This window comes from Daktulosphaira vitifoliae, unplaced genomic scaffold (assembly GCF_025091365.1).
Source record: "Daktulosphaira vitifoliae isolate Bord-2020 unplaced genomic scaffold, ASM2509136v1 Scaffold_1, whole genome shotgun sequence".
Classification (NCBI taxonomy): domain Eukaryota; kingdom Metazoa; phylum Arthropoda; class Insecta; order Hemiptera; family Phylloxeridae; genus Daktulosphaira; species Daktulosphaira vitifoliae.
The window spans coordinates 76,918,723-76,938,934 of NW_026099572.1; the positions used below are offsets into that span (position 1 = coordinate 76,918,723).

At 23.3% G+C, this 20,212-nt stretch overlaps 2 protein-coding genes across 5 annotated transcripts; one reads left to right on the plus strand and one right to left on the minus strand.

The window, feature by feature from the left end:
* Positions 1-2,723: 2,723 nt before the first annotated feature.
* On the minus strand, positions 2,724-13,900 carry LOC126909449 (bromodomain-containing protein DDB_G0270170-like). Of its 4 annotated transcripts, none has more exons than XM_050691880.1 (9): positions 12,964-13,900; positions 12,394-12,516; positions 10,859-11,341; positions 10,355-10,433; positions 8,810-9,010; positions 6,403-6,440; positions 5,361-5,429; positions 4,189-5,299; positions 2,724-3,561 (listed from the first exon to the last, which is right to left on the minus strand). In XM_050691880.1, exons 1-9 carry the CDS (start codon positions 13,117-13,119, stop codon positions 3,470-3,472), a joined length of 2,352 nt encoding a protein of 783 aa, XP_050547837.1. In that variant the 5' UTR covers positions 13,120-13,900; the 3' UTR covers positions 2,724-3,469. The 4 variants fall into 4 exon arrangements, with proteins under 4 accessions (XP_050547837.1, XP_050547831.1, XP_050547848.1 ...); XM_050691874.1 differs by having other exon boundaries at positions 10,355-10,436; positions 12,964-13,897; XM_050691891.1 differs by lacking the exon at positions 8,810-9,010 and having other exon boundaries at positions 12,964-13,899.
* A 1,131-nt stretch (positions 13,901-15,031) lies between these two features.
* LOC126909619 (CDP-diacylglycerol--inositol 3-phosphatidyltransferase) lies at positions 15,032-18,342 on the plus strand. Its single transcript, XM_050692057.1, has 5 exons — positions 15,032-15,661; positions 16,675-16,809; positions 17,307-17,460; positions 17,522-17,685; positions 17,743-18,342. The coding sequence occupies exons 1-5, from the start codon at positions 15,613-15,615 to the stop codon at positions 17,886-17,888; spliced, it is 648 nt and encodes a 215-aa protein (XP_050548014.1). The 5' UTR covers positions 15,032-15,612; the 3' UTR covers positions 17,889-18,342.
* The last annotated feature ends 1,870 nt before the right edge of the window (positions 18,343-20,212 follow it).

Below are 20,212 nucleotides of genomic sequence, written 5' to 3' on the forward strand. Positions count from 1 at the left end.
GAGTACGAGTGTAAAGTATTCGAACACATATATTTTTTTATTTATGTTTGGTATAATACTCTCGTGGAATATAAGTCATTTAAAAATTACTGGGAAGTAACAGAGTCCAATAATGGTCAAATGATTTTGCTATTAGAAAGAATTAAAAAATCTTCTACATCTTCATAAAAGCTATGTTCCAATATCCCAAACCTATTTCTGTTCATATTAACTATATCAGGGTATTACTGAAAACTATTGATGTACATAAATGACAAACCTTGAATTTATTTAAAAATAGTATATAATTGAATTTACCAAAATATAGATAACCACTAAGACTTAAAATTTAAACTTCAAAATTTGTAAGAATAATTGTTTCATATTAGTAATATAATAATAATAGAACTTTTATATACATAAAAAATTTCCCAAGTTTTGTCATTTTTATGAACATTGTATAAAAATGTCAACAAAAGTATTTCCATTGGAGGGGAGGATCTTTTCCCGTAATTCCTTCTTACTTGACCACCACAGCAGTAGACAGAAACGTCTATTCACAATCAGAAAAATCAAAAATCATTTGTGATCCCTTATTTTATTTTCAAATTATTACGCTATGTTAATTCCTTCTTTTACTTGTAAACTAACAAATAAAATAATACTACCAAATTAGTATTATTAAATTTGAGACAAATTTAATCATTTACGCGAACTTATGGGGTCTCAATGTTATAAACCTCTAACAATTTTAGCTACCTAATGTAACACTAATGGTTAATTAACTTAAATTATTTATATTTTTGTAAATTACAATATCAATAAAGATTTTTTGTTTCAAATTAATTAAATATTAAAATGTTGAAAGAAATATTAAATAGTTAATAACCGTGATCACAATATTTTCTCAATACTTGTCTACTTTACGGTTGTAGGCACAATGATTACAGGCCAACTGTGCTACAACACAGTCCGTCTTAGCATATTAAATTCAATTTTTGTTTTAACAAAATTAAAATTATCAATTAACTATTAAGAATGTTATATCATGACCAGTATTTATGACCTACCATTAACTGCTCTAACCATAGTAGTTTAAATTAGTGATCAAAAATCCTAAAAGGTTGTAAACAAAAATTATCTATAATTAGTTTTTTAATTAATTATATTTAATAAAAATATACATAAGCAAAAAAATTGCTTGAGGATGAAGTTAGAGAAGGCATTTGCCCTACTTACCTTTTAGTAAAAACGCCACTGTACAAAAGGATAAAAATAATAAGTAAATAAACATAATACATGTTTTGTATGCTTATATGCATGATTTGAAGCTTGATAAATTTGAATAGTGAATTTTTATTCATTATCAAATAAAATGAATTTAGTAACAACAATCAAAATTGGTTATTTCCACAATAGATTTATAATTAATTATCCGTATCGTCTAGGGATTTGGACTCCTCCTAAACACCGATATGTTTACATTATTTAATATACAGGGTGTTCAGTAAAACATATAAGTATTCTAAGTAAATTTTATTTTTTAGGATTTCCCTCAGAAAAATTTAAAAAATCCGCTTTGAATTGTAATAGTAATTTATTTTTAGTAGAAAATATTGATTCCTCGTGTCATCATGGGAAAAGATTATTAAGTTCTGTGTGATGTTCGATTTTCAATATTTTTTATAACCCTTCAAAGGTCATAGAGTATTATTTCTGGGGGAGATAAATAATAGCCCACCATTATTTAAAGTATAATAAGATGACAAGTTAAATTATATTGTAAGACCGGTAGTAAAATAACCCTCAGAATCCTACACCACTAATATTACTATGTAGAAACCGTAAAAGATAATAGGCATCTTCGTTTTAAAACTCGCAATGTCCTAATAAAGTATACATTATGGTATTTTTACGAAAATAAAACTGGAATTAAGATAAAATTCTTACAATTGCTTTTATTGTCTGCTTGTAATTTTACGAATTTTAAGATGGCGTTTGTTTCAGATAGGCAATTTAAGTACACAAAAACTTTATATAAAAATAAAAACGTTTATCTCTTCATTCACTTATAACAAGTATAGTAAGGTGTAATCCTAGTTAATATTAAAAGATGGTTTTTTTGTAAAAAAAACAATTGTATGTATAAATTTTAGCGCGACAAAAGCTAGAAAATATCACAGATTAATTATTTGAAGAACCATAGCAAAAATCAGTATGTATATATATATTATATTTTGCCACTATATTCTATGTTTTTGAAAAATAAAAACTTAATAAAATGTTGAATATTTAGTGATAATAATCTGACAGAACATAAAAAGTTGAGTTGGTTATTCGATGAACGTAATTTTCAAGGAGACTGGGGAACATAAAGCGCCCANGATAATAATCTGACAGAACATAAAAAGTTGAGTTGGTTATTCGATGAACGTAATTTTCAAGGAGACTGGGGAACATAAAGCGCGCAAAAAAACATTCGTAAATATTATAACAAAACTGCATTGTGGGGAGAGACAAAGGGATGTGGTTGAGAAGCTCTCCACTTAGTCCTATTAAGCAAATTTATGAGAGTTTAAACTAAAACACCTAAAATCAAATTTTCTGATTTTTGACCGTGGATTACTGAAATACTAAATATTTTTTTTTAATCATTAAACAATTTAAAAAATATATACATTTTATAATTAAAACAAACATTACGTTTTATGAGAATTATTAGGGAAATTTTTTAACACATTAAATAACTGTTATCAAATCGGTTTATTATAGACAAATTACATATAATAAATTTAATTGAACAAAAACCTAACACATGATTTATAAAACTATATTTCATAAGGTACACGTTGTACTCGTAATACACAAAGAAAATAATTTTTTAAAAATAAACTAATATCACCCAAAATCGAGTACAACAAATTTTGAGTATGAAACAAATAAATTATTATTGTAAGTACATGGCAAAAACTATTAATATTAACTTGTTAACCACCAACAAAATATAATAACTCACATGTATATATATATATACATATATATATATAAATGTTTGCGACCATTTTTTTTAAATTTAGTTGCCCCTAAAAAATAATATAATATGATTTTTAAATAAGCAAAACAAACTTGAACGTACAAACTTAAAAAAAAAAAAAAAAAAATTGTAATGATGTTTTTTTAAAGAAAAAAAAATAACAATCATATACAAAATATTTGCCAAGAAAATGTGTGACATAGTCACTAAATTTAAATTATTATAAATGTGTATTTTTTTTTAGAAAGAAGGAAAAGTAATTTTAACACTGTTTTTAATATATACAAATTACATACATTTATAATTACTATAATATAAAAATTTCTCATTGAGTATTAACAGTTTCGTTAGAATTTTTTTCGAAGGAATGAAAAAATTCTATATTTCATTATATTATGATAATATTAGTAGTAAAACACAAATTACATTTATTCAAAATAAAATTTGGCAGACCTTTTAGTCATCCCCGCGGACATCACTAGTATCACATGTGTATTCTAATATATTTGATCTACCATTGATTTTTTCTTTTTCGACATCTTGCCAAGCTAAAACATAAAAAATGTAAAACTTTATATTAAATTTATTTAGTATAGTACTTATATTCATAAATACATGTTTCAAGTAACATCTTTGGTAATAATATTATTAAAATACTATGTATTTTTGTTTGATAATGCTTGGTTAAATCTTTTGTTCAGTTTTACAAACTCTGAGTAGTATAACAAATTTTTTTAGTTGTATTACTTTATAAGTGAGAATGTGATGTGCACTTAATATTTCAGAGGGGTTCAAATTAAATGAGTAACAATTTTATTTTTTACTTCTCCTTATTAAAAATTAATAAAAATACTTATTTCTTGAGAGGTTTGTTTAAAAGTAGTTATAAGTAATAATCATTGATGGCTAACATAACTGTATGTATTAAGTTTATATTTGAAAAATTATCAAAAGCTAAAATAAAATGGGTTTATTTATTTATTTATTTNAAGTAATAATCATTGATGGCTAACATAACTGTATGTATTAAGTTTATATTTGAAAAATTATCAAAAGCTAAAATAAAATGGGTAATGCATTTAATCATTTCAGTATAACAATCTAAGTTTATTTTAATATAGGTATATGGAATTAAGATGTTTACATAATTACATTATACATACTAATTTATTTACCTTGTTTAATAAACAATATCACTTCGTTATAGTTGTATTCAATAGGTATCTTTTCTGGCTTTTTAAATTCTTTATTACCATCACACAATAAATTTTGGTCTATTTCGAATCCAAAAGACAGGCTAGTATCTACTTCGTACTTATTATACATTATAGGACTTTGTTTTTTCTTTGAAGGTAAACGTACAGTCAGTGAAGCACTTTGGGGGGATATTACTGCAGGAACTTTGTTTAAAACAGCAGTCTTTTTAACGGTCTCAGTAGCCGTTTCACTGGATTCATGTACAATATATGTAACATGTACATCTCCATTTATGTATTCATTAGCATTATTTACAATATTAGTTGTAACCTCAACAATTCGTTGTGGTAATGTAACGGTAACTGTTGGTATGGACTCTTCAGAGGTGGTAACTACACAAGCTGGTTTGGTTATATCAGTTTTTGGACTACCTTTGAAGGATTGTTGCTTGGAAGGTGTGGATGAAGCTGGCAAAGAATGAACAGAATCGAGATCGGAATTATCATCAGATTTTTCTGAATGTGGCATAGAGGAAGTAGATTTTCTTCTTTTTTTACTATTAACATTTTTAGGTTGAATATACTGTGATAATAGATATGAGTCATGAGGAGGAAAGTTATTAGATGATGCATTCAGCTTATTTTGAGAATTCTGTTTTTTTCTTCTTTGTTTATTAGTAACTAACAGAAAATCTGCAGAATCGGTATCTTGAGATTCAGATGACAAAACATCAAGCCTTTGATCTGTTGATGCAAACTTTTTTGAAGTTTGATTTTTTTTGGGCTCTTTCTTTTTTGATTTTTTACAACTTTTAATTGATTTTGATTCATCATCTGAACTATCCATGGGTTGAAAAATTGAAGAGGAGACTTCTTCTACACTATTATACTTTATTTTCATTCCTTTCCTATTCTTAGGTCTTCCACTATCGTCGTCTGAACCTTTTCCATTTCGATTTTTGTTTTTAATTTTAGTAGTTTTATTTTTTTTACTATCATTACTTAAATCTCCTATGAATTTTAAAATTTCATCAATATTTTTATCACCCCTATAGCCTTGTATATTTTCAGAAAATACAACTTCATCTTTCTACAACCAAAAATTTAACTTTTATTACTTTTATAAATAATATTTAAATTATTCAACAAACCTTTTTTAATTCTTTTTTCTGTTTATTGCGCTTATGAACATTACTGTTAGTATCGTCATAATTATTCCTCTGCAAAATAATTAAATTAAAATTTGATGTGGTACATCTTATGTTCATAGTTTATAATGAATAGTATATTGTACTGAGTTTTCAATAAGTAAGGAAAAAAGGTTCTATTGTTTATTGTTTGTAAAAATTGACCCATTTCTTTACTAATTGTATTCTCTGTATAGTTTATTCTCTACATGGTTAAAAATGAATGCTTTTGAACTTAAAGTTAATTATTATTCTATAGTATATGGATAGCATTTATTATGCTAGTATATACAGAGTGACTTACTTATCACAAACCATTTAATTAATTGAAAAATATAAATAATGTTATTCACTTTTTTTAATTTTTCAATCATCAAATTTTTGTTGTGTTCATCGTTTATAACTTATAAGGGTGTCAACTATAATTTTTCAAATGGCAACACCCCTAATTAACTATCTTATTTAATAGATTATATATATAGGTGTCATATTTATATATTGATGAGAGAAAAAGTATGAACAGAAAATGTTTGGTTATAAAAATAACAGCACCCATTCTTCACCACCAATCATTACTTTAAATTGTTAATAACTTCCGAAATACTGATCCAAAATTTGATATCAACTAGTCATTTTCCTAATTAGATCATTATCTACTAAATAAGCTAGTTTATTGAGTTGCCATTTGAAATATTAAATTTGACACCCTTATAAAATATAAGAGGTGAACAGAAAAAAAATCATGATTTAATAATTAAGAGAAACATTGAATTAAAAAAAAAAAACAAAAAATAAAAAATTATTAATATTATTTGTCGATTAAGTAATTCATGATAAGTGAATCTCTTGGTATATATATATTTTTTTAATGTCTAAATAATTAATTTGAATCAATTAAATTGAAAATTTTGCATTTTACAAGATTAAAAGCATTATTATGCGTACAAAATAAAGTACTAAATTAAAAAATTGTTAAGTATTATATTCTGTATATGCTAAAACCTACCCTGTTATTATTAATTGTTGTCTGTATTCCTAAATTATCTGAAAAAAAAAAAATTATATAAGGTTTTCAGTAAGTAAGAATAAAAGAATGAAATATGAAATCTGAGGATGAAAAATTACATTAAATGAAATTGAAATAAGCATGTTAACCTATAATTACTTAGGAAAAATAAATTTTTAAAAAAGTACTAATAAAATAAAATTTTAAAATTATATAAGAATGCTAAAAGAGTATTTATAATAATTTATTAGGTTAATTTTTTTTATAAATGTATTACTCTATTAACTCTAAACTCATATGCGTTATTACACACTGAATTTTATTCCATTTATTAATTATTAAAAATCAAACCAAAAAAGCAATAATTGCGTAGTGTAAATAAAAGAATGAGAAGTGTAATATTAATCAAATTTTCAATATACTACTAGGTCAGTAACTTTTGCAATTTACCTGTTATTATCCTCAGTTTAATATTAATTAAATTTATACTATGAAAACAATATAATTTTTTAACTCTAATTTCCAAAATATTGACTTAAATCACAAACTCAAGCAAAATTAATAGTTTACCTTTTACTGCTGAATAAAATACATGCAAATGATAAATCATTGATTTATAAATGTTATCACTTTTATAAATCTATTTACAATTACAATACATAATATCATCATACTCAAATTAATTTTTAAAAAAAATCAAGATGTTTTTTTGTATAAAAAATAAAATAAAATATTTAATATATAATATTTTATCAAATAAAATATTTTTGATAAACAATTACATTATATTATTTAAATACATATTTTTGGTATAATTTTTTTAAATTATTTCCAATTTTAATTAAGTAACTTATACGTAAGTATATAATACAATGTTATAAAATCAATAAAAAATAACATCTACATAATGGTATAAAAAATGAATTAACAAGAATTTATAGAGAAAAACTTTTTCAAATAACTAAGATAATTTTATTTCTAAATTTAAAAAGCAATGGATTATGAACATGGAATAAAATTTATTAGTACAACATTTAATGTTGTACATATAATATACTATTTCTTTATGTACATTAATTAATATTAAACCTAATGATGAAAATTTATATTTATTCAAACATTTAACAAATGGTATTTGAATTGAGCACTTGTTTTATATATAAGTAATGATGAATAATTTATTTTTTTTTTAATTTGGATAACATTTATAAAAATCAATTCACCACTAAAAATACTGAATATTTGTATTAATTTGTAAGTTAACTAATTAAAGAACATATAACAAAATTATTTTTATAATTTAATTAAAATATAATGATATTATGACTTATTAAATGACCATTACTATTTATCAATTTTAAGTTTCATGTGTTTTAAAAAATGAAATTGTACATTACAAACAAAATGTATGATTTTGTTGTAAATGATAAATCATATATATATAGAGTGTGACCTAGGATTTAAAGATAACTTAAATAACTTTTAATCTAGTTAATATCTTTTACTGATTTTTTTTTCAAGAACAGTTATATGATAGATCTATAATTATATTTCAATAATGTAAAAATATAAATCTCTTTTATCTCTCAAGAGATAAAACTACTAATGAAATAATATGTATTGTTCGTGTTTTTATTTGTACTAAAGCTGGTCATTGGAATGTTAATAATTTTCATGGAAAAATCCATATTCATATCATATTTAGTGTGAAAAAATTGTGTTTACTTTGGTCTTTTTTTATAAAACATAGGCAGCGTTTGATACTGTAGAATAAATACAGAAATATTCAAATTTTTACAAAATTTAAAACGTTACAGAAAATTAAATACCAAACAGGAATTAGAATTTTTTCCACCGAATTATTTTTTAAAATCTATTCTAAAAAATGCCTATTTTGATTTTTTTTAAACACTTTTCTTAAATTTTTAAAGTTAAATTATTTTTTATTTAATTATAAAAATGACATTAATTACATAATTATTATAGCCCTCAAGTATATTAACTATTAAAAAAAAAAAAAGTTATTTAAGTTGTCAGTAAATGCTGAGCCACCTGTATATAAAAAATATATTCTTTGTACCAACATTACTATATTTAAGTTGCACGGAGAGACTTAAATTCATTTTAAAAAAATGTTACTATTATTATTCAAACTATTTTTTTAATTAACAAATTTACCATAACTGCTAATCAAAATAATATATTACCAGCCTAAGTGTACATATTTAAAAATTCAGGTTATGTATACCTAAAAATGGATGAAGAAAAACATAAATACGTAATTATACTAACGCATACCAAAAATATGTTTAACTGAATTTGAATAAAAAATATAGTTTAATATATAAACATTGAAATAGATTTTTAGTATAAAATATATATTAAACTAGAGTGAAATAAAAGTTACCATTTGGTGTTAAAAAATGAAAACTCATTGGAGACGTATAACCATTATACGGATTTTGATAACAATTATTTTGACCAGCAAATAGATGTAATAAACGGTGATCTATCATTTGCGAGTCTTTATTAAATTCTGGTATGATTGTTGGTTGATGTATACAGTGTTTCACATCTTGATCGCCCTCACCTGATGTCCGTGGTAATACTTTCAAATAGAATATAAAAACCATGCCAATTAAAAATGAAAAACAAAAATCTCTACTTAAAGAAAAAAAAATTAAAACTATTGTTATTAAAATAAGTGTTCCATTTAAATCCAAAAAATAAAAAATTTATTCAACTGATAAATTATGAATAAAAAAATTTAATTGTCTAAATGGTAAAATTGCCAATAAAAATATAACATAATATTTGTGCTCAAGTAATCATAAGTTTAATCATAGAATATTTTTAAAAATAATTAATTGTGCTTTACTTTTAATTACCTACTAAACTAATGATTTTTAACTTCATAATTATATAAAGTACACAAAGATTTTATTATGTATTTTATGAAAAAATACATAAAAATAATTACAAATCAACAGATACTTGGAGACAATTAAGATCTTTATTTTAATACACTAGCGCCATTTACATTAGACCAATTTTTCAATAATAATAATATTTCAATTAAATATTATAATAATCTGATATGCAGGGAAATAAATGTTACAAAACAAGCTTTTATTTCAAAATCATAATTTATATAAGAGCCGAAAGAAAATTTAAAAAGATTAATCTAACCAACAAAAATATTATATTGAAACTTATTTAAAATTAAAACTATATTAAATAATATTAGCCATATGTGATAAATTTTTATTATACTGAATCTTGATGAATAAACCAATAATGGTTAAAACTTATAAAGAATGTAGTTTAGAATATTGTGTTTTAGTAGCTATTATCACATTAGAAAATAAGTTGAAAAAAATGTTACATTAGTATCAATTCTTAGCTATACATTAAAATTATTAAATTATAATTTTTTAAATGTTCTAAAATTGATTAAAAAATAGATGAGTATAATTTTTAAGTGCAAAACTTTGTATATTAATCAAGAAAAATAAATCTTCAAATATTTAGCAAAATAAAATTTTGGCTAAAAAACATGCCAATAAAAATAAAACACACTTACCAATAAGGAAGAATCTAATTGGATATATAACTTATCAAGAAAAACACCATGCACTAATTAAATAGTAAAATTATCAAATTAATAGTCCTACTTATTTTATTATCTTATGTAAATGAAATAAAAGCTATTAACTCCTTTGAGATTTAGGAAACACACAATTGTATTAACTACAATTAAAAAAAAAATAAACTGTACACAATAAGTAAATAATAAAAGAAAGCACAATTAGTTATGAAATTATAACAAGTAATTGGCACTCTTAATCACAAGATATTTATTTAAATACTCAAGCTACTTAGCAAAAAACACATAACCACACATTTTTTTAAGCAAACCTCTATTGCTTAGATATAAAAATAATAAATTTACCTTTAGTTACTCCATTTTTAGAATATGCTGATGAATCGGTTTCTATATAAGAATCTTGATCATCAAAGTTTTGACTAGACTGCTATAAATATTTTACATAATTCATTAATATAGTACCTTAATATTTTGTCAATGTATCTATTAATTATCTCCTCAACATTTTGCTTTAATAATTTCATTTTATAATATAACAACTAAGAAATTAAATATTTAATTTTTAGAAATTTATTTACAATTTCAAAATATTTAACTAATAAAGTTAATTGATGCGACTCAAAAATAATATGATATTTAAATATAATAAGCCTACAATCTACAACCTAACAAAGTAATTTAGATATTCTAAGGACTTAAAAGTATGATTCATAAAAAAATAACCAGAAATTTAAACATTTTTATGTTATTGCTCCTCTCATATTATTTATATATTTTTTTAAGAAAACAAATTAAATTTCTTTTTAAATTATAAAATTTAAACTTTAAATTTTTTTACTAAATATTCACCTTGGATAGTAAAGGAGTGGTAAAACGTTCATCAATGTTAACTTCTTCTTTTGCTGAAGAAATTTCTAAGCTTGCATGACTAGTATAGTTTGACAAATCTTTATTTTCAATTTGTTCATAACCAGGATCACCCAGATCAATTGTTTTATCTACATTTTTGGCCATTTTTGATGATTCTGCTATCTTCTTCCTTGTATTTTGATTACTTTTTTTATTGATTAAAAGAGATAATGCTTGTGCATGATTAACATGACTTGGAAGAGAACCACCTTCAAGTTGTCGAGCGCTTACTTTAGTAGTTGAAAGACGCTTCTTAAAATCTGGAGCTAGATCAAAAGCTTCAAGTGATGAAGTCTCCTTTTTAATGTGTTGTTCTTTTGATATTAAAGTAGACAAATCAGTCTGACTATCCACCAAACGTTGATTTAAGAGAGGTCTTTTGACATCATCCTCTCCATTTTGTGTTACATCTTCTAACAAATTCTGTAACAGAAATCAAGTGATATTTAATCTTATCAAAATATGATTATATCATATGAAAACCTATGATTTAAATTATTTTTTTAATACAATTTAATATATAATAAAAATCCTTCCACACTAACAAAATTAGATTGTTACTTTTCTAACATTATTATAATATCTAATTCATTATTTTAAACTGATACTTAAAGAGACAAAGAGTATGAATGGATTAAAATGGATAGCCAAAGCTCATTAATCAATTAATACTACATAAGTTGTAACTATCAAATTGATGAAAAATGAATTAAAGGCAAAAAAAATATTTGTGTATTAACTCGCCTATCATATAAAACCTTTGGTATATCACTGTAACAAATACTAATTTTATAATTCCAACATTGAAAATATATGTTAAAAAAGAAAGATTATATGAATCATTAATTATGATATAGATAAATTAAAAATCTTAGAATTCTTTCACTCATGTTGTTTTACAGATATAATGGATTGCTATGATATATAGCAATCCATTATTATCAAATTTTCTCAGGTTTAAATCATGTTTTCTTATATAAATAATTACTATTAATTGATATAAATAAACAATCTGTAATATTAAAAAATAATGACTTTTTACATCATTAAACAGGGTGAATAAATATTTCTAGAACGTGTTACCAAAAATTCTTAGGCAAGACTACTATTACCAAAAATTATAAACTCATTCATACAAATAATAGTAGTTTTTAATAATAAAATAATATGAATATTATGAAATTCAATCTCATAAAAAATATATATACTTATCTATACTTTTATTTAAAACAGTACTGTAAAGATTTTTAACTAAACTAATGTTTTAAAATAAATAATAATTTAATTACAATTTGTGGTATTAAAAATTTTGTTAACTAGTCATTCAATTGCATGCATATGTATAATTAAATAAGTATGAATTTTAAATAAATTACAAAAACAAAAAAATTAACACAACAATGATAAAATTTAGTTTTACACAGCAGCTAATAATTAGAGAAATGTAATGATAAAAGTGTAATTATTATACATACATTGTAAAGTTCACTTTTGGTTTGTTTTGCAGTATCATAAGCAACTACTTCTTCCAGCAAAGACTTAAAACTAGCTGTATTCAAATTTGATAAGTCCACTGATAATGATTTTGACTTGTTATTCTAAAATATCATAAAGATAAAAAATGCATATAAATATAGATAACAAAATGTATGACCTTATAAGATATAAAAGGGCACTAACTTAGTAGTATTTTTCATAAAATAAAAATATTTCAAATGTACTGCGATAGATAAAATGTATAGTAAAATGAGTTGAAGGAATTCAAAGTTAATGAATACATTAAACACTAAGTTTCGAGATGCAAGTTCACTTTTTCATAAATGTAAATGAATCGCATAAACACACGGGCGCACGATTCTTATGACATTAAAATTTGATTACTCATTATTTTTACGTAAGGTTTATTATCATAGTTAAAACAACACAAAACATTAATAGGTTAGGTGAAAATATCATGGAGTTTTTTCGTAAAATATTCACAGAGTATAATTTATGTAAGATAACTGTAACTATGTTCATGACTTTAATTTCAATACTAAACTTACATTTGAACAATCGGCAGCGCAATTCTGGTATTTCTTGTCGACGATGACCGCATCTCTTTCATTGATGATAGTCGAATCGTCGCAACCACCGCGTGAAACCGACGAGCTTTTATCGGGCGCTTTTGGTTCGAATTTGGGTTGAGGCAACGATGCCATTACTGTTGTTACTGTGATAGTGATGGGGGAAAATCAGCAGGCTATATATTTTTTAAAGTATATTGTAAGTCATTCTCACGGACATCGACTTAATATTATAGGAAACTGTTTTAAATATAAATAAAGCGGCGGGAAATAAACCGGTCATTTTATTGTCACAGATCATTCGTTCTTGGTGATCCCAATTCGAATGTTACGTTATCACATTAAAAATGACAAAAAAAATTAAAGTGTAAATATTAGTTACAATAATAATTGCATAAATTAAGTACGCTATTTAGTAATTAGGTACTACAATGAAATACACTACGAAGGCGACGAAGACGAGAGATTTTCGTAGATGACGGCAGTTCGATACAACACATAATTCACGGTTCATCTGAGAGTAAACAAATTATCACTTTTTAACACGGCCTGTAGTGATGGCTAATAGATGTATGTCGGTGACGGCATCAAATGCTTGCGCTCTTAATAACGAATTCGCCGTAACGAGAAATTTACTGAACGACGATAACTATCGTAGTGGTCGTCCGTGTTTCCGGTGGTCACGGAGTATATTACAAATACACACACACACACACATAAACGCGCTAACGAAGAAACTTAGAAATGTTATATTTATAATATGTATATGCGCATGTATATTTATATAAACATATCTACATTACATATATTTATTTTTTTTATTAAAATTAGTGCGGGTAAAAATTTATGTATACACAGTTCGCGTAGTGATGCCTGTCCTATCTTTTGACTGGGATTGAGTCGAAGCAAAGAGAAATAAAAATATAAAAATCACCAATTACAGTGCATCCATATAAAACTTGGATGACAACCTCACTGCTGTCATTGTTGCCTACAGTGGTGATAACAATTCTTTATCTCAAGCAAATCTGAATTACAATCTATATTTTGGCTTTTATTGATATTAATTACTATGGTCTTAAAGCATTAGATCGAATTAATCATGTTTGGGTCGCATATACATATATATATATAATATAAATGAATCGGTAGAAATATTACCAAAAATGATTATTAACAGAGACGGGTAGGTAATCTTTTGCCTACTAGGCAAATTACTTATTAGATAAGACATCAAGCCAAAAAAGTATTACTTAATTTTTATTAAACTGTTTTAAGTCTTAATCATTTATAAAAAATCAAAAAGAAAAGTTTAGAGCAACCCACAAAACTTTAGGAGTTTTTTTCTTTTAGGAAGATGGTTTGTTAGGAACTTATCAAGTAGATGCAAAGATAAATTTTTAAAAATTTTAATAAAATAAAATATTTATTTGAGATATATTTTTCTTAAATATAAATATAATATATAGTAAAATTTTTTAGAGGGATAAAATTTAATTTCCCCTTTCTTAGAATAATTTGTATACAGCATTAGTTTCATTAACTCAAAAAATACATCCTACGAGAAGAAGTAAATATTAAAGTATAATTATCAATAAGTATGGTGAACCTCCATTTAACAAAAATGCTGTAGTCAAAACTTTTTTCTGTTGAAAGTTTCACTGTATTTTCAATGTGGCCTATAAATTGTTTTATAAAACAAGGTCAGATAAAGCGGTAATCCTATTTATCCTGGCTTTGAAATATTCTTATTGTAATAGAATTCAAACTTGTGTAGTACTTATCGTATCGTAAAACTATTATTTTACCATCAGGAAGCCATAATACAAATTATACTATTGTAATATGTTGGTTTTAGTAGCAATAAAATTCCAGTTAATAATTAATTAGAAAATACTTGCTAATATGTACATTGATCTTATAAAATCTTAATTCCAACTGGGGTTCGTAAATTCAAGTTTCTACTTTAAACTATTTACGCAATCTCTGAATAATTTTACCTGCGCGTGCGTGTATTACTAAATGATACTCGTACTAGAATTTTCATTTGTCAATAATGTGACCTCAAATTATTTGTAATATTTTCGAAAATTGTATTCAGTAGTGCCAATTAGAATTTTTTAACCTTATTAATGTGCAAAATAAGAAGTAATAAACGACACTTCATCTATGATGTTAGGCATATTTCTGTATTTCAAACTTTAAAAACTGTTAACAAATTAACAACACATGCGTACAACGATCATGTAATATATACCTTGTAAACAAAGATAAGGCCAATTTTAGTATATGCGATATTAGACGATAAAAAGTGCGTCAACTTGGACTTTGGTATTCTCTTGTGCATTTTGCGTCATTCAGTCAAACCAATCTCCAGGGTTGTAAGCTAATTATTAGTATTAACTTACATTAAATTTTGATTATTCAACAGAGAAGAGAGATATTTCAAATCATAATAGCAATTAACTACTAACTTATCAATTTTTTATCCTTCGAATTTTACTATTAATTGTTTGTGATCAAATAAATTAATAAAAAAAATATTCCTAAAGTATTTTATAAGAACATATTTACAGACGTTTAACCATTATCATAAAATAATTACACATAACTCTTAACAGTTTTACTATGAGTACGAAACAAGAAAATATTTTTTTATTTGTTCCAAATTTAATAGGTAAGTTAGTTTCAGTAAAATATTTGAGTATTACATTTAAATCTCCCCTAGTAAAGTCTTGTTGTAAAATTTTAAAAATGATTGGCCTATTAATTCAAAGTATTATTTTTAATGAATATTTCATTTAATTTTTTTACTTTTTAATAATATTTACAAATATAGTTATACTTATGGAGTGCTATAAGGTGCTTATTTCACTAAGTCATAAATTAGTATTTACATCTGATTATCTATACAATGAAAAAAAATTAAGTCATTTTTACATCTTTTAAAAAAGAATATTTTAGTAAAAGTACTATACTAGGATTTCTAATGTTTGCCATTCATAATTGTGGTATTAAAAAGAAAACTTGTATTACTGTAAATAGTAATTTTTTTTATTGGAAATTGAATTGTCCGAATACAATTAATTTGTTTGTTTATATATTTTTATAGTATTTTCTTTTAAAACTGATCAAAAGAAATAATAAATTATATATTTAATATTTTGAATACATTTTTTTTCTTTCAAAATTACTACTTTAAATGTATTTAAGTCATCATTATTTGTATACATTAATTGATTTAATATAAAAAGTAGAAGAATTATCTGATAATCAGTTCAATAAAATTTTAATTGTTTTTAGTTAATTAGAAAGCCTTTAAAACTAGTTACAAATTACTCTTGGATTTATTATACTTAATAGTTTATCTTTATATATTAGATTTAAACTTATAGTACCCTTCTGTATTACAAGTTAACATTTTGTATTAAAATTTAAAATGGGTCAAAAAATGTACAATTCTGGTTTTTTCTATTTACCTATATTATTATTATGCAAACATTTTTACACTTATTATTAACCTATTTAGGTGGTATATAAAAAAGTTAATTTTTAGATAATTAGTGTAAATATAATGTTAAAAACGTTTTTTAAGTATTCATTCAAACATTTTTTTATACAATAGATTTTTTTCCTTTTAACTATCACATTTGTTGTCTAACTTTATTTATACAAATATTTTTTAATTAGGTTATGCTAGAATTCTTCTAGCATTTGTATCTATGTACTTTATGCCAACTAACTATAAAATAGCATGTACATGCTATGTCGTTAGTGCTTTATTGGATGCTTTTGATGGTCATGCAGCTCGATTGTTCAAACAAAGTAAGTGATTGTATTGAAAGTTAATGTATAATCCTATTTAAATTATTAGTAATAATATCAATTGAATTAATTATACAAAGTAATTTAAAAGTCTTTATCTGATAACAAATTAATATAATTTAGTGACTGCTTCACTTAAGTGAATTTTCTATGTATCAAAAAAAATAAATTTGTTAGGCATTTTTTCATCGCTATTCATCATAGTAGATGATTAATTATAATGATAATTATTCAGTAATCAGTTTATAATGAAACTGTTATTCTACAACAAAAGACGTAAAATGCTCTAAAGTATGAATACCTTTTTGTATCAAATTGATTGTTACGATCTATCACAACTGTAATTATTAGTGGCAAAGATAAATTTAACAAATGTACAATTATTATGATATATAGATAACTAACCCATGACAAGTGGTTACCAAATTATTTTAATTGGTATTCAAATGAAGACTTAATTATAATAAACACTAAATAACAAAAAATATGTGTTTTAGGTACCAAATTTGGAGCTATTCTTGATCAACTTACTGATCGCTGTGGAACATTGAGTCTATGTATTGCACTATCAAACTTTTACCCAAAATACATGTTTTTATTCCAACTTAGTTGTGTTATTGATATTTCTTGTCACTGGATATATTTACATTCGTAATAATAGTATAACAATATTGACTCATAAGTGTTAGTATATTTTATAATTTATTTTTAGATCCATTCTACAAGGCAAAACAACTCACAAATTTGTAGATATGTCTGAAAATCCAATCATGAGATATTACTACACATCGAAACCAATATTGTTTTTTATGTGTTTTGGAAATGAGTTATTCTTTGCATCACTATATTTGGCTCATTTTGTTACAGGCCCTATTAGTAAGATATCATTAAGAAAGTGATGAGAATTTTTATTTAATAATTTTTTATGTTTAGTTGCAGGACATGGTCTTTTTAAGCTACTTTGTTTAATTTCTACTCCCGTTATGATTGTTAAAACAGGAATTTCATTGCTCCATTGCTATATTGCTAGTATAAATATTTCTATTATTGATGTAAATGAAAGAAAAGAAAAGAAATAATTATTATTTAGTTAAAATTATGAGTACATTCATTATCTAATGAATAGAAGAGTTTTATTAATAACAATTTTATTAATTTAAGCATTCCAGTATCATCAATACTACTTTGTTCCTTATAATTATTGATATCCTTATGAATGTTTTATAATTTCTAGTCATTTAAACATTTTCAATACTGTATAGCTAATAGATTATTTACTAAAGCTGTAAAATATAATTTTTACTGAATTAGTCTTTATTATTTTCAACTTGAGATAATTACATACAGTGCTATTTATTTTATAATGAAATATTTCTTGGTTAAGCGTAATGTTTGAGTAAATTATATCATACTTATTTTATTTTTTCAATTTTTCTCTAATTGTAGTTTCCTAAAAAATATATAATGTGTGAATTATTTATGTACTTAGTTTATGAAATTTAATGATTAAATAAATATATGATTATTTAATGATTAGTATATATTGCTTAACTAATTATTCCTTATATATTTTTTAGTTTTATTATTAAAATTTAATATTTTCAATTGTTTTTAGTTGTATATACTTAATTAAAATAATTTTTCTTTTATAAAGGAATTTTATTCTGTCTATATTTAAAATCAGTTAAAGTTGTATAACATACCTACATGGTTTTTTAATTTTTGAATATTTGTTTTTTCATATAGTTCTTGATAAACATTTTTATTTTTAAAAAAAAGTAAACAAATTTTTTTTTTGTCTTAATTAACAAGTTGTTAAAATATGCAATAATATACTATAATGCCAATCTTATGAAAAAATAAGAAAAAAAAAAATTTTCTAGCCATTAAAAGATTATTATTAACCATTTTGTTATAAAGAATTTTTGTTTTATTTTTGAAGTGAAACTTATTCACAGATGGTTCAAAAAATATAAAGAATATATTGTGTATCATGTTCAACCGTCAAGGACAGATTCTATTGTTTTATTAAGTATGAGTAAAAATTTTATTATTCGATAAACATATGAGTTCAATAAACATTTACATTCTATATTTTTTTGTAATTTAATGTAATAATATAAATAAAATTTTGAAATTTAAATTCATACAACTTGATATTTAATATTAAAATATTTATTTTTAATTAATAAATTACTTTTTAATAATAATAATTTATTACTAATATATATAAATTCATAATTTGTTAATTTAATTATAAAAATTCCAAAAAAAGTGCACTATTGTATATATTGCAAATTAAAAATTATTAATACACATTAAAAAAAAAACTTTAATATTTGAAAATAAGTTGCTACACATATTTTATATTATAATTTTATTTAATTTATTTATTTTTATAATTAATTAAAATAAAATAAAAAAGTATACATAATGAGTATAAAAAATATTTTTTGAATAATATACATATGAAAATAAATAATTATAGCTGAATTATAATATAAAATAAAATTTTTTACTTATATTGTTATTCTATTAATAAAAATAAATATAGATAATATTAGGGCCGATGTGAAGGTGAGAAGGTATTAATTTTACTATGGTGTGTTTTTTTTTTTTATGTCTGTTACCACTTTTTATCGGCTCTGAAAGAACCAATTTCTTTCAACAATACGTCAAAAGATCACAAATCGTATTTAGTTGAAAATATTATCCTCAAAAATTGAAAAAATTTCCCTCGTTCCCCGTAAATGGGGGAAACTCCAAAAAAATTACAAATTAGAAATCGTTAATTTTTGACATTTTTTCAATTTTTATTACTTAAAACTCCCATAAAATTTTTAAAAATGATCAAATCAATATAAATTTTTATTTATAGATTCATGATGTATTTATCTATCATTTTGTATATTTTTCTTATAAATTTGACCCTTTACCTGCTCGATAAGAGAGATTGCCCACTGGGGGGGATTTAAAATGACCACTTTTTCTCAAAAATTTACTTTTACACTTAACTTTTGAAAGTGTTCTGGAAATACTGATACTTTTATATATATCTTGAGTTAAAGTTTATGTAATATCCTTTATTATGGAAAAAAAAAATTTCGGACTTAATTTTGTCTTTACGGTGAAAATGGCTACCGTATGCTATTTTTGTGTTAAAATTCTTGATTTTATATTTTACATTTTTAACTTTAAAATGTTATAACTTATTGAAAAATGTATGGATCAATACATTTTTTCATGAGAAATACTATTTATATACCTCTATCATTCGACATAATTTATTTTTTAAATTGGACCATTTCCCTTAAATAGAGGAATGCGTATAGAAAGTAGTTCTTTTACAACTTAATTTTTTCAATTGTTACGGAAATGGTGTCACTTCTATATATATCTTAAA

Bases quoted from the DNA above. Each gene is read 5' to 3' on its own strand.
- LOC126909619 (XM_050692057.1), top strand. From the start codon at position 15,613: ATGAGTACGAAACAAGAAAATATTTTTTTATTTGTTCCAAATTTAATA. The intron at 17,461-17,521 runs GTAATAATAGTA...ATTTATTTTTAG, and splicing joins CACTGGATATATTTACATTC to ATCCATTCTACAAGGCAAAA. The intron at 17,686-17,742 runs GTAAGATATCAT...TTTTATGTTTAG, and splicing joins TTTTGTTACAGGCCCTATTA to TTGCAGGACATGGTCTTTTT.
- LOC126909449 (XM_050691874.1), bottom strand. From the start codon at position 13,119: ATGGCATCGTTGCCTCAACCCAAATTCGAACCAAAAGCGCCCGATAAA. The intron at 12,517-12,963 runs GTAAGTTTAGTA...ATGATATTTTAG, and splicing joins GCGCTGCCGATTGTTCAAAT to AATAACAAGTCAAAATCATT. The intron at 11,342-12,393 runs GTATGTATAATA...TTTCTGTTACAG, and splicing joins CCAAAAGTGAACTTTACAAT to AATTTGTTAGAAGATGTAAC.